Source organism: Hyperolius riggenbachi, chromosome 9, assembly GCF_040937935.1.
Source record: "Hyperolius riggenbachi isolate aHypRig1 chromosome 9, aHypRig1.pri, whole genome shotgun sequence".
NCBI classification, from domain to species: domain Eukaryota; kingdom Metazoa; phylum Chordata; class Amphibia; order Anura; family Hyperoliidae; genus Hyperolius; species Hyperolius riggenbachi.
Genome location: NC_090654.1, coordinates 175,593,991 through 175,609,619, shown reverse-complemented (window position 1 = coordinate 175,609,619; position 15,629 = coordinate 175,593,991). Strand labels below are relative to the sequence as shown.

At 44.9% G+C, this 15,629-nt stretch overlaps 1 protein-coding gene across 1 annotated transcript in view; it reads left to right on the top strand.

The window, feature by feature from the left end:
- DENND6A (DENN domain containing 6A) overlaps positions 1-15,629 on the top strand; it is a 122,292-nt gene that overhangs the window by 69,352 nt on the left and 37,311 nt on the right. Inside the window, exons 8-10 of the mRNA XM_068253729.1 lie at positions 629-691; positions 4,323-4,378; positions 8,523-8,645. Coding sequence (XP_068109830.1) covers positions 629-691; positions 4,323-4,378; positions 8,523-8,645 — 242 coding nt within the window. The remainder of the gene's footprint in view (positions 1-628; positions 692-4,322; positions 4,379-8,522; positions 8,646-15,629) is intronic.

Here is a 15,629-nt window from a genome sequence, read left to right as displayed (position 1 = left end):
AGTGGTGCTCAGGGGTTCCTGTGTAAATGATCATTATCCAGTAGATATTTATTGTGTATCTGATCTAAAGCCCATCTGTTACTGTAGGACGGGCTTACGCTTTATCATTTAGTGGCCTTACCTTATGGAAGGCACTGTAGCAGTATTTTGTGAAGCAATGGAATCAGGTGTTTTCAATTGTAAATGTGGATAAATATGTAAACATTGTTCAGACTGCAGTCACCCTATTTGAGTCACCCCCTCTCACTATAAGCTGACAATGGAGGGGAGGATAAGTGATGGCCTGGACACATCCTTTCCCGCAATGCACCACGAGAAGGAGGCTGAGTAACAGAACTTCATGACCCCTCTCCCTCCCCCCCTCCCTTCAATTTGAGAAATTAGAAAATGGCAAGAGAAGGAGTGGTGACATGAGTTGTGCTGCCTCCCAGTAGATGAAGCAAGAAGCAAAGCGGCACTGTGAGAAAGCATGTCATGTAATTGAAGGTTTCATTGCTGTAAAAAGCTGACTTTTTTTTGGGGGGGGGGGGGGGGGATGCTTATCTACTTCTTGGCTTTGGAAGGTGTTAGAAGGGGTTTGTATTCCATCTTTAAACTGAAAAGTAAAGTATATTGCTGTCTCTCGTAGGTGAGAATTCCAACTAGATATGACAAGCCAGGGACAACACAAATGGTGGACATGACTCAACAGGTAACATGCTAATTAAGTTTTGGTGTCTGAACTTTTGGGTTAGGCAAAGCATATGGAATTTTGGTCATGATATTGAAAAAAAAAGTTTTACAAATCTACTTTTTTTTATTTTACTTTGTGTAAAAACTGTTTTACCAGTAAATAATGCATGCTTGGCAATGTTTCTAATTTTGCAAAGCTTGTTCTGTTTTCTATGCTCAATGAAGCTACCATCTGCAATGCTGACCACACCTGCAACTAACAACTCTATTTAACCTTTTCCTCCACTGGAATTTTCCCCTCATCCTTCATGCAGGCCATTGTCCACCCATTACCGAAAAAAAGTCACTTGGTTACAGAGCCGTATCTGGGTAATATGGCACCTATGGCAAATGCTTAAATTTCGCCCCTCCCCCCGTCAGAGCCCCTTTGTCCATCCTTTCTAGCATGCATTTGTTACAGGTCCCCCTGCAGTTAAGGTAATGACAGGTGCCCCCCTCCCAGTTTAGGTATTGACAGGTGCCCCCTCCAGTATAGGTATTGTCAGGTGTTTCCCCCAGTTTAGTGAATGACGGATGCCCCCCCCCCCCAGTTTAGTGAATGACAGGTGCCCCCCCAGCTTAGGTATTAACTGGTCTCCGCCCCCCCCCCAGTTTAGTTATTGACTAGTCATCCCCCCCCCCCTTAGCTTAGGTATTGACTGGTGTGCCCCCCCCCCCAGTTTAGGTATTGACTGGTTCCCCCCCCCCCCAGTTATGGTAATGACAGGTTCTTCCCCAGTTTAGGTAATGACTGGTGCCCCTCTAGTATAGGCGTTGACAGGTGTCCCCCAGTTTAGGTAATGACAGGTGTGTCCACCCCCCTGTTTAGCTAATGACAGATGCCCCCCCCCCCAGTTTAGCTAATGACAGATGCCACCACCCCCCTGTTTAGATACTGACAGATGCCCCCGCCCCACCTGATTAGGTAATGACAGGTGATCCCCCCCCACCTAGATTAGTTAATGACAGGTTGCCCTACCAGATAAGTCATGACATGTGACCCCTCCAGTATAGTTATTGACAGGTCCCCCCCACTTTAACAAATGACAGATGCCCACCCTCCAGATTAGGTATTTACAGACGTGTCTCCAGGTGTCAACTCCCCCCCCCCCCCCCCCCCCCATCTACTTACTACAGGCAGACCCCTCCCGATCAGCGCCGTCACAACTCCCTGTCTCCGGTCCCCGGCCGATGCACTGCCTCCATCTCATCACAGCGTCTGCGTCAGACCTTCAATCAGCGGTGAGCGCAAGTGAGAAGAAGAGACATGGTAGCTGCGCGGACACAACAGAACACACGTCACTTCCGCATGTGATGTTACTTCCGTCACCTCCGCATATACAGTGCTGAGTGCTGTATGTCCGTGGGGGGTACCATGCGCCTTTTTCTCGCACGCGGCTGCAGGTGGTAAGAGATCTGACTCTTGACATGGAGGGAGCGGATGGGAGAGAGGGTGGCGGCCAGGCAGCATATCGGGGGCGGAGGCAGTGATCACAACACAGGACGGGGAAAGGCGCCCATAGCACAAGCCATGCCTGAACCCCTGAAGATACGCCACTGCTTGATTAGTTCCTGCCATCCCGCTACCACCGTTTTTTTTTTTTTGTTTGTTTTTCTTTTTCCACTTTCGCTTCCAAAAATCCTCAAGCGCCTGGTTTACAAATGACTTTACCATTTTTTTCAATTTCAATGCCTTCTTCAAACCCTATTCAGTCTGGATTCTGCCCTACTAACTCCACAGAGACAGCACTCAGCAATGACCTCGTCCTGGCCAAATTCCACTATTCCATCCTTGTCCTAGACCTCCCCTCTTCGACAACCGCTGACTATCCCCTCCTGCTCAAACCCAACACTTAATTGGTATCCGCGACTCAGCCCTTGACCTGGTCCTCTTCTTACCTCTCTGATCGCTCCTTACAGACCACCTTTGATGGACCCTCCTCCCTCTCACCCACCTCCCTTACTTTTTGTAGTTTCCAGGGCTTTGTCCTTGGCACCCTACTCTTCTCCCTCTACATCTTCTCACTTGGAAAACTCATCCCTCAAGAGGCCTCAACTACTCACCTCTTTGCTAATGACACCCTAATTTACCTCCACACCCCTAATCTCTCTCCTTCCGCACTATGGATAAAAAACTCCACTTGTCTTTCTGCCATCTCCACCTGAATGTCCATTAAATTTTTGAAAACTCAACCTGGATAAGGGTGATCTCATGATTTTCCTACCCTGTTCATCGAGCCCGCTTCCATCTCCACAACTTTGTCAAAATCAGCCCTACCTAACTCCAACACCACCAAACTCCATGTCCATGCTCTTGGTTATCTCCTGTCAGGACTGCTGCAATGCCATCTTTTCTGGACTTCCTTAGACCAGACTCTGACCCTGCAATCCGTTATGAAAGCAGCTGCCGGGCTCATTCACTCTCCCGCCACTCCACTTCAGCTTCGGTGGCTCCCTGTCCACTTCATAAGTAAATTATGAATTTGTATGCTCTGTCTGGCATACAAATCCATCCGTTATACTTCTCTTCGTACGCATACCACTAGTAGAATATTGTAAAATATTGATATTACACTACTTAATTGCAATTGTAAAATATTGGTACTCTACTACTATTTTACTATGATCTAACATAACCCTACTCTCTCACAACAGAACCCTCCCTCTCCGAAACCTAATCCTTAACACACTTTCATCTTTCTAGTTCCAAATCTTTCCCTTGGACCCCATGCCCCCCCCCCCCATGTTTCCCTCTCCCCCACCTCTAAGATTGCCTATTTGTCTGGGCTCTCCTTCCCATGTGCTCTTCCCTGCCACCATATGGACTCCGTGACCTATCTGCTATATATTATTCCTACGTTGTTAAGAGAACCCGAGGTGGGTTTGAAGAATGTTATCTGCATACAGAGGCTGGATCTGCCTATACAGCCCAGCCTCTGTTGCTATCCCAAACCCCCCTAAGGTCCCCCTGCACTCTGGAATCCCTCATAAATCACAGCCACGCTGCTGACAAACAGCTTGTCAGAGCTGGCTGTGTTTATCTCTATAGTGTCAGTCTGATGCTCTCCCCGCCTCTTGCAGAACTTCGGTCCCCGCCTGCCTCCCTTCCCTCCCTGCTGATTGGAGGGAAGGGACGGGGGCAGGGACCGGAGCTATGCAGGAGGCGGGGGAGCAGCTGAGACTGACACTACAGATGTAAACACAGCCTCACAGCATGACTGTGATTTTATAAAGGATTGCAGAGTGCAGGGGGACCTTAGGGAGGTTTGGGATAGCAACAGAGGCTGGGCTGTATAGGCAGATCCAGCCGTTGTATGCAGATAACATTCTTTAAACACACCTCGGGTTCTCTTTAAATTACTATTTTGTGTACCATTATTTAATGTTGTAATGTTACAGTGTAACATTGTTTATTGTAGAAATCTCTCCCCTATCTATTGTACAGTGCTGCTAAGTATGTTAGTGCTTTATAAATAGTGCAAACATGCATCATGCCCATGGTTTCCTTATGAGCAATTAACTGTATGGTTGGTAGTAGCTTTGTTGTTTTGCATGTTGTAAAATGTATCAAAAACATTGTACAATTCTCCTTTTTTTTCCTTGTCTTGTAGACAGATGCGCAGATTTCTGTGTCATTGCCGACCATCCATGAAGTTGATTTGTTCAGGTAAAAGCAAAATGGACAGACTGTAAATTTCACCCAAATTATATGTTGCATGCTTGCTCTAGGGCTGACTCAGGCATAGGTTTAGCTTGACATAGAAACTAAGTGTGGGATAAGAGATGGTTAATGACTACAATGCATGAGGTGGTGGCTTTTATCTTTATTTAGAAAGAACTAACATATGACACAGCTCTGTGCAATAAATGATAGGAGGTACAAATTATAGACTTGCTTAGGTAAACTGTACATGATGACACGAAAGAAAGAGGCCCTACCCAGTTCAGCTTAGTCTAAGGGCTGGTTCACATGGGTGTCTGCCCGGCTTTCTGTGGCGTTGCGTTTGGTGGCGTTGCGGTGTCGACACGTTCGGGCTTTCAGCAGCCTTCACGTAGCTTTCGGATGCGGTCGGCGGTTTTCCTCCCCTAGGGGAACATTACCCTGTGGCGGTTAACTGCCTCAGGACGCTACATGTAGCGTCCAGGGTCACCTTGAACGCCAGGGAAAATCGGGACCCGAATGCCGCATTCACGTAAAAGCCTGGTACAAACGCTCCCATTCACTGGAATGGGAACGTTTAAGGGCTGGTTCAGACGGGCGTCTTTGGAGTGTTTACCGCCAGCGTTCGAGACTTGGCGTTAAACGCTCCCATTCAAGTGAATGGGAGCGTTTGTACCAGGCTTTTACTACTGTTTACGCGAACGCGGTGTTCGGGTCCCGATGTTCCCTGGTGTTCAAGGCGACCCTGGACGCTACATGTAGCGTACTGGGGCAGTTAACATCCACGGGGTAATGTTCCCCTAGGCGAGGAAAAACGCCGACCGCATCCGAAAGCTACATGAAGGCTGCTGAAAGACTGAAAGCATCGCCGCCGCAACGCCGCCAAACGCAACGCCACAGAAAGCCGGGCAGACGCCCGTGTGAACCAGCCCTAACGCCAAGTCCCGAACGCTGGCGGTAAATGCTCCGCAGACGCCCGTCTGAACCAGCCCTTAGAGATGAGTGTAGTATACAGTAGCTAAGGGATTGTGGGATAAAAGACCCGCTACACTACTGTTGTCGATGAAAATCTGGAATAATCACTGTACAAACACACTGTTTGGCTCTATGTGGAGGAGAGCAAAGTAGACACTGGAATACGCTTCTGAAACCTTCAGAGTCGTGTTACATTAGTCACCGAGCATAATTTTCCAGTATGTCCAACAAACAATTCCTTTTATCGGTTGTTCAGAGGTAAACTTGCATACACTTGGCAACATACCAATATACAGCACTATATAGCCATAGGAAGCGTTTCTGATACTGAAACCAGGACAATTAATGTAAAATGGGGTATCTTGAATAATGTACTGCATTCTACTGTATGCAACTACAGTGCCTCCTTATGAAAGTAGCTTAGAACTGGTTGGCAATTTTTATGCTTATTATGACAGATTTTTGATATCATACAATGATTAATTGGCGTTAGGATTTTATAATGCTTACTTTTGCTTTGCTGATTGAATAGTTGCCTATGATATAGGCCTGTGCACCTTTAACTTTCCATACTTTCTATTCTGTGTATTATACTATTTGCTGGCTACTGTGCTCTAAATGTTATACTTTTGCCAATAAAAAAAGAAAGTAGCCAATCACAGCATGTATTTTGTGCACGTGACTGAAAGGACGCTCGAGGTGAAAATAAACTGAAATAAACAATTGTATCTATCCTCCTCCTCCTAAAAATGACTTTTTAAGATATTCCACAGTTTTATTTTATATAAATCTGGTTTTTACTGCTTTATTGTTTTTGCACAATGACACATTTATTGAAGTATGCCAGAGCTAAAATATTTGAATATTGACCCTTTTTATCTCTTCCTTGCTCTCAGAAGCCATTTCTTTTGCTAGAAAAGTGTTTTATAGTTGTAATTTCTTATCAGTGAGGGTCACACTGTAGTCTGACCCAGTCCTGACTCACACAGGATGTTTAACTCTTTCAGGCAGAGAAAGAAAAAAAGGAACACAGCATAGTTATTTGTGTGCTAGGCACTGTACATACACATGTCTATCTCATCATGTCCCCTCGGGTATCCTTGAAGTATGCAGCATCTGAAAGGGATAAAGAGCAACGTCACAGGGGGGCGTTATATCTGCCTGGCCACACATGGGATGAGTTTAGAAAGATCTAATAAACAACCATTTGCAAAACGGTTTGAAACAATTCTTCCAAGCTAGAATCTAATTAAAAATGTTGTTTGGTACAAATTTTGAACTTGCCGAGACATTAAAACAATTGATTTTATGGAGATAAGGATTGTATCTTCTCTACAGAGAAGTAACATAACACACGATTTCCTGCCGAAACCTTTATTTAATGTTGTTAATATGATTCATCAATGTACCCTATTATTCCATGTGTGGCCTTGTCTAGTCATCTCCATGGAAACATTGCTTTAAAAAATTGCCTTTATGTCACTATGGTGTTCATTCAGAAAACCTCTGTAAAAATTCTGTTTGCAGATAGCGCATGACAATTGTACCAGTATTTAACGCCTCTGTATTTCTCCATATCATATATACAATGTGTGCACTGCTTGTATAAGCATGCATTACGTAGTGCGCATTATGCGACCCATGTTTGCATGGTATACATAACACGAGTTGCGCTGTATGCACAATGTAAGTTTTTAATGCTGTAAAATTGGTGTGCTATATGCACATGCTGCTTCTTTCTTTTTATTTTTTTATTTACAGGTAAATTTTATTGAAAATGTTTTAACAAGTTACAAGTATACAATTGGTGGGAGGGAGTAGAGAAATAGGGAAGGGAACTCCACAAATCACATATTGTTTACATTCTGTTCGTATCCAATAGTTAACAGCACATACCGTATTTCCCCGAAAAGAAGACCGTGCCATATTAATTTTTGCTCCAAAAGATGTGCTAGGGCTTATTTTCAGGGGATGTCTTATATAGTTGCTGTGTGTCCCTCTGCCTTCCCCACTGTGCCTCCCCTTCCTCTGCTGGATCTGAAGGTATTCTACTGTACTGATCAGGCACCTGACCTGCCATCCTTGCACACAGCTGCTGTGTGCTGGGATGACAGGACTGGTGAATGATCAGCACTGCACAGATGTGTCCCCGCTTGCTGGCCTCTTCCAACGGTAATCTGCATTGCGCGGTATCACACCGTACTGATCAGGTACCTGGCCTGTCATCCTTGCATGCAGCTAATAACCTTGCTGTGTGCTGGGATGACAGGACTGATGCCCATTTGGCACTGTACCAATGTGTTCCCTCTTGCTGGCCTCATACTCCTCTGTATGGTAACTGCCACTAAGGCTTATTTTTGGGGTAGAGCTTATATTTTGAGCATTCTTGAAATTGCAGCTAGGGCTTATTTTCGGGGTATGGCTTATTTTTGGGGAAACACGGTATCATACTCATATATAAGTGACACAGTATGAAAGTGTCAACCTGACTGATCAGCATGTATTCTGACGTTATCACGTAGCATTGGTATCGCATACAAATCTATTACTGGAAGTTAGGCATCTCTAATTTCCCAGGTGATCATTGAGCGACACCATTTCGACCAGATTTTTTTTAATTTTAGCCGGGCAGTTTCTCTGCATAAGTTAGGGGGAGGGATTTATTCTCATTGCTAATCCATGCCCATTTGGTAAGTATCTTCACCTGGTTCTAGTCTGTAAGATCACTTTTTTTTTTCTTTTTTTTTTTTTTTTCTACGTGGCATAGCGTGAAAAGGAAGGTTTTCTTATACTTATTAAGGGTTTCTTCTGAAGAGTACTAGCAGTGCCAGTTTATGTTCATGGATGAAGGGGTGATCCAGCAGCTGAGATATCGCCCTCTCTATCAGGACCCAGTAGCTTGCCAGGGCTGGACATACCCAAAACATGCAGGTATGTGCCCACGCATATGGCACATTCACTGTTTTTTTTGTTTTTGTTTTTGTTTTTTTTTTAACTCCCAGCATGACTCTCCGAAGAACAGGCATAGTCATGTGACCATTACAAATCAACAAGAATTTGCCCCTTTTAACCATAAAGGCTTTAACAATATGAACAGAGGAATAAAATCTATATCAGACCCTACACTCTTGTTTTCTAACTGTAAACATTTTAAACAACTAATTTTCTTTTACAGGTGCTTCTCCCCTGTCTTCTTCCACATCCAGCTGCTGTGGGAGCTGGTGTTACTAGGGGAGCCTCTGGTAGTCATGGCTCCATCGCCTGCACAATCCTCTGAGACTGTCTTAGCCCTTATAGGGTAAGTAATCACAATGCTTCACATAACCTTAAAACATTCTTCAATTATGACATCTGCAATAATCATGCATGTAGGCTATGTGAGGAGCTGGGCCCCATTCAAATTTATATGACTAAACAGATTAGACAGTGTAAATAACTAACTGCGGCTCCATTTTAATATATTATTCCAGTCAAATAATAGAGGTGGAGGATGTATTAGATTTATTCTGTTGTTTTCCTAATTTGGTGCATTTGATTACATTTTCCACTCCAGAGAAAAACAGAGAATTGGAGGAAATCTCTTCAAAGGGGAAACACTATAATTGATGGCTCTTACCAGATCAGATACCCTTAAAGCCTATTTTATCCCATCATCCTCCAGGATGGCTAACATGAAGAGAAACTGGATCACCTGTTGGAAACACAGCCTACAATTACATTAATTAGCATGCTTCTTCCTATAAACCACCCTTTCCAGATGAGCTACTCAGCTTTTCTGTGTTTCCTGATTGAAACAGCCTTGTAAATGGCCCAGCATTTTGTGTGGTACCAGCACAGTAGTTTAGTCTGTGTGTGTGCTATCCTGTAGGTTGCTGTAGCGGAGGTAGCTCGGGCCAGCATGGAGTGGGTTTGTGAGTGGATTTACGTTTGCCCACTGTAGTGTCCATCAGTGAGTACGTTGATTGCTGTCACCTTACTTCACTGCATCAGCACGGCATCCAGAAGAGAGGTGCAGCTTTCCTGCCCACCTCCTTTGCTGCATGTGGGAAGCCGTGGAGTGAGTTGAGACTAGGGGGGGTTAGAGGACGGAGATTGGCGTCTGCCCCAGCATCCAACATGGCAATTGTGGATATCTGGTGGGTGGGGCTTCCGCTATTTAAATCTGAACCTCACTCACTCCCAGGTCTATTGTGGAGATGGAGCAGAGCAGACCAGCGAAAATCTGTCTGAGACCACCAAAAAGACCGCTTCTGCAACATCTGCTAAGTGCAACAATCCCTTCCACTTCTCCCTGTATTGTTAAACAGAGTAAATAACAGGACAAATAGATCCCAGCAAAAGCCAAATCCAAGTCCAGATGCTGTACTAATTGTAATGAAAAAATTCGAGCCTCATGGACTAAGGCCATTTGTAAGAATTGTTTGGCTGACTTCATGGGTCAGGATTCAGTAGGTGTGAATTAGGTCTACCTTTCAATCCTTAAGAGAACCCCCCTCCCTCCCCCGCTTACCTCATCTACTACAGGAGTCTTTTCTTTGAAGCCTAGATCTAAGGTTGATACTGTTAAGGTGAAGCCAGGTGGAGCCTGATTCCTCAGGTGGTAAGGGCTCTCAGGAAGAGCAGGAGGGTAGTGCCTCTGAAGCAGATTCTACTGTAAAGGAACCTAAAGTATTCAAGTACTTGTTTAGTGCACAAGAAGTACCTGAATTGTTGTCTGGAGTTTATTAGACAGAACCGATAGTGGAAGCTCCTGTTACTCCTTCGTCTCCGGACAAAATTTATAAGGGGCTAGAGGATCCTATATCTAAATAGTTTCCTATCCATAGATCCTTAAAGTCAATGGGAAATGCTAAAAAAAGGAAGCAGATACTTGCCTAAGGAGAGGGGAGGCTCTGGGTCCTATAGTGAAAGGCTTTTCAACCCTGTCCTCAAGTACCACCAACATTGCATGTTTTGCAGAACAAACATGCACAGATGAGGTAATTAGTGTCTCAGCAGAGCTGATTAACTACCTCTGTGGATTTCCACAAAACATGCACTTTTGGTGGTACTTGAGGACAGGGTTGAAAAGCCCTACTATAGAGCCTTCCTACTTCTCTCCTGGTAGCAGTATTCAATCAATTTTGTGAAATACTGCTCTGTTCCTGCTGCCGAAGGCGGCTTTGGAAGTCTCCAGAAGCCTGAGTGCTCCCGAAGACCACTCCATACTGCGCATGCGTGAGCACCCTCTCTCGTTCACATGTGCAGAATGGAGCCGCCTGTCTTCGGGAGGACTCGACTCCCAAAGACTTCCGAAGTCCCCCACGATGTCGGATTCAAAAGGGGGAGCCGGTGCTTAACTGAGGGGACCGGGAGAGGAGTGGGAAGGCTCTACAAGACCCAGAGCCTTCCGTCTCCTTAGGTAAGTATCTGCTTCATTTTTATTTGTTTTTGTCTACTTTTTTTTGCGATTCCCAATAACTTCAAAATCAATTGTAGAAGCAAAGTGAAAGTTCCCTGAAAAGAGATACTGTATCCCAAAGTCTTTCAAGCAAAGGTTTCCATTTAAAGAGGAAAAAGTAGTCTTGGGTTAATTGTCCTTGACTTGATGTCTTTCTTTCTCCGTATTCTAAAGACACTGATTTGTCCTTTGAGGACGTGGGGGCTCTGAGAGAACCCATGGAAAAGAAAGTGAAAACTTTGGCTAATAGGACTTGGACTTCAGATTGGCTTCATCTTGTCTGTATGTCCAGAAATGGAATTTCATCGATAGAAGAAATTCAAGAGTTATTGGCTTCAGGTGCTTCTCCTGAACAAATCCTGGATGAAGCTCGAAAGGGAAAGGGTGTAACGCATTGGTGGGTGGGTTTAAGTCCCGTAGGCCTACGAGCACTCTCACTGGCTGCTGCTTTGGAAGGCTAAAAACAGTGGCACGAATGACAGCTCCCTAGCGTCTGATGATACATAGCACAGGTTAGATAGACTGTTCGCACAGCAAAACACAAGTTACTGGTTACTGATTACTGGATTCTTTCCCAGTAATCAGCAAGAGCTTGTCCTTGTAGCTGATGCTGCTGTGGAATGACTTAGAGCTGCAGTGAAAGTGTCAGCATTGGTCAACTCTATTCGCAGAGCTACCTGGCTCAACACTTGGGAAGGTGATGTTGCATCAAAAAACCAAATCTGTGCTGTTCAATTTGATGGGTTTGCTAGATTGTATAGCAGATAAGCCAAGCAGACAAATAATTCTAGAGGCAGAATGGAAATTAAGCAAGGATATATTTGCTCTAATGGTAAAAAAAGGGGACCACAGAGAATAGACTTATTCCCTTCTCCTGAAAATTAAAAATTGACAGACTACTACTTCCTGCACAACTCTGTTCCCCCAAGCAGACTGGATGCCCTAGGAACACGCTATAAGAAGGATCTCATTTATGCATGTCCACAATTCAACATGCTCTCAAAAGTGGTCAGAAAGATTGCACAGGAAGAGTGCAGTCATTATGATCACCCCTTGGTGGCCAAAAAGAACATGGTTTCCGATGGTCATGAACTTTGCAGTCAGGGTACCATCGCATCTTCTGGTCCAGAAGGATATTTTGACACAGAAAGGTCAGTTAAATCCCAATCTAGAGCTATTAAAACTCACGGCCTGGGCCCTGTAAAGCAGTTGATAAGAGATAAGGGTTTCTCTGAACGTGTAATTAACACTATTGTAGGTAACAGGAAACCGGCTACTAGAAAAATATGCCTAAAGCTCTGGAAAGCTTTTTTTAAGTGGAAAGAAAGGTCAGGTAAACAGTCTCAAAACAATACTCATCCAATCTGGATTTCTTGCAAGCGGGGAAAGACTTACTACATTTAGCAGAAAGCACCCTGAAGGTCCAAGTGGCTGCACTGTTGGTTTTTCTTGATGTCAATCTCTCCAAGATCCCTAATGTTAGGACATTTTTGCCGGCAACAAGCAAATCGGTCCCTATCAAATCCAAGGTATTTACACCTTGGGAGTTATCTCTGCTTCTGGAGGTGCTCTTAAAGGGAACCTAAACTGAGAAGGATACAGATTTTTCCTTTTAAAATTAAACCAGTTGCCTTACTCTCCTGCTGATCCGGTGTCTCTAATATTTTCAGCCACAGCCCCTCAACAAGCATGCAGATCAGGTGCTCTGACTGAAGTCAGACTGGATTAGCTGCATGCTTGTTTCAGGTGTGTGATTCTGCCACTACTGCGGTTAAAGAGATCAGCAGGGCTGCCAGGCAACTGGTATTGTTTAAAAGGAAAAATCCATATCCCTCTCAGTTTAGGTTTTCTTTAATACCTGCTGGGCGTTTCAAAGGGTTTTTTTCGCCCGATTTAATTTTTTTTTTTTTTTTTTGATCATGCAGCTAGCCTAGTGCTAGCTACATGATTGTCCCCTTTCTGCAGCCTCCCTCCCACCCTTCCGACCGCCGCTGGCGATCACGCCCATAAGGAAATCCCGTTCTGAACGGGATTTCCTTTAGGGCTTCCACCCGTCGCCATGGCGACGAACGGAGTGACGTCATCGACTGGCCAGGCTGCGCACGGGGTCTGCGGGGGGGGCCTCTTTCGCGTCGGGTAGCGGCGGATCGGTGGCGATCGGGGCAAACACGCAGCTAGCAAAGTGCTAGCTGCGTGTTTAAAAAAAGAATTATCAAAATCGGCCCAGCGGGGCCTGAGCGGTGCCCTCTAGCGTCTCTGGACGAGCTGAGCTCGATCAGAACGCAAGGGAGGTTAAGACCTCCATCTGAGAAGTTAGGAGATATTTCTTTAAAGCTCCTGACAATTAAGGTAGCTTTTTTACTAGCTATCACTACGGCTAGAAGCGTGAAAGATCTCCAGTCCTTACTTATCAAGCATCCGTACATGAATATTATGCCAGATAAAATAATATTCAGAATAGATCTAGAATACGTTCTGAAGGTCGATTCCAGGTTCCATAGAACCTAAGAAATGATTATTCCTTCTTTTTCTCAGATACCTAAATCATAAAAGGAAAAGAGTACTTCCTTAATTTAGATGTCAGAAGAGCCATTTTGTGTTATTTAACTAAAAGGCAAGAGTTTAGACGTTCTAACAAGTATGTGGGCCTCTAAAACTAGTATTTCTAGATGGGTAAGATTAGCAAAAAAGGAAGCTTACAGATTATCTAGTAAGTCTATACCAGCATCAATTCTGGTACACCCCACAAGGTCCCTATCTACTTCATGGGCGAAAAAGAGCTGGTGCTGATGTAGGCCAAATCAACAGGACAGCAATGTGGTCAAACCCTTCTACACTAGTTAAGGTGGCCATACACAGGTCGATTTGCCATCAGATTCGACCAACAGATAGATCCCTCTCTGATCGAATCTGATCAGAGAGGGCTCGTATGGCCACCTTTACTGCAAACAGATTGTGAACCGATTTCAGCCTGAAACCGTTTACAATCTGTGGTGGTGGTGGTGCTGCCGCCGCTCCCTGCCCCGCATACTTTACCTGCTCCGATGGCGCGAGTCCCCTGGACACCACTGCTCCGTCTGCGTGCTGGTCTGGTCTGGTCTCCGGCATGCTTCACTTCTTCCTGCCCTGCAGGAAGTTTAAACAGTAGAAGGCGCTCTACTGTTTAAACTTCCTTCCGGGCAGGAAAAAGTGAAGCATGCCGAAGACCAGACCAGCACGGAGACGGAGCAGTGGTGACATCGGGACTCGCGCCGGCGGAACAGTTAATGTATACCCGGTACTACATTGCGTCGGTCGTCGGGCATTCGAACGCCGCAATCGACGCACTCCCGACCCGCCGGCTTAAAAAAATAAATTTCCGCACGGATGGATCGACGGGAGTCGACGTGAATGATGGATTTCGGACGGAAATCCATCGTTCTGTCAGCGGTGTGCGCAGCGATTTCACAGCCGTTTCGATCACTGTAATCGAAACGGCTGTATATCGGCGGGAAAATCGTTAGGTGTATGGGCCCCTTTAGACATAACAGGATTAACCTGCTGTCAAATTAGGATATGGCGTTTGGAAGGAAAATCCTTCAAGCAGTTCTCTCCCCCCTAAGATGGTAAGAAAGAGTTCTCTGTCTCTCAATGTCGGCCATCCTGGAAGATGATGGGATAAAATCTTTGTTAAGTACATAAATACATTTTATTGGAATTCCACATGAAAGACCAATACAATGTGGCATGAGAAGTGGAACAAAAATCATACATGATTCCAAACATAAAAAAAAAAAAATAACTGCCAAGTGGGGTGTGCGTAATTATTCAGCCCCCTGAGTCAATACTTTGTAGAACCACCTTTTACCGCAATTACAGCTGCCAGTCTTTTAGGGTATGTCTCTACCAGCTTTGCACATCTAGAGACTGAAATCCTTGCCCATTCTTCTTTGCAAAACAGCTCCAGCTCAGTCAGATTAGATGGACAGCATTTGTGAACAGCAGTTTTAGGATCTTGCCACAGAGTCTCGATTGGATTTAGATCTGGACTTTGACTGCTTCATTCTAACACATGGATATGTTTTGTTTTAAACCATTCCATTGTTGCCCTGGCTTTATGTTTAGGGTTGTTGTCCTGTTGGGAGGTGAACCTCCGCCCCAGTCTCAAGTCTTTTCCAGACTAAAATAGGTTTTCTTCCAAGATTGCCCTGTATTTGGCTCCATCCATCTTCCCATCAACTCTGACCAGCTTCCCTGTCCCTGCTGAAGAGAAGCACCCCCAGAGCATGATGCTGCCACCACTATATTTGACAGTGGGGATGGTGTGTTCAGAGTGATGTGCAGTGTTAGTTTTCCGCCACACATAGCGTTTTGCATTTTGGCCAAAAAGTTCCATTTTGGTCTCATCTGACCAGAGCACCTTCTTCCACATGTTTGCTGTGTCCCCCACATGGCTTGTGGCAAACTGCAAACGGGACTTCTTATGCTTTTCTGTTAACAATGGCTTTCTTCTTGCCATTCTTCCAAAAAGGCCAACTTTGTGCAGTGCACGACTAATAGTTGTCCTATGGACAGATTACCCCACCTGAGCTGTAGATCTCTGCAGCTCGCCCAGAGTCACCATAGGCCTCTTGACTGCATTTCTGATCAGCGCTCTCCTTGTTTGGCCTGTGAGTTTAGGTGGATGGCCTTGTCTTGGTAGGTTTACAGTTGTGCCATACTCCTTCCATTTCTGAATGATCGCTTGAACAGTACTCCGTGGGATGTTCAAGGCTTTGGAAATCATTTTGTAGTCTAAGCCTGCTTTAAATTTCTCAATAACTTTATCCATGACCTGTCTGGTGTGTTCTTTAGATTTCATGG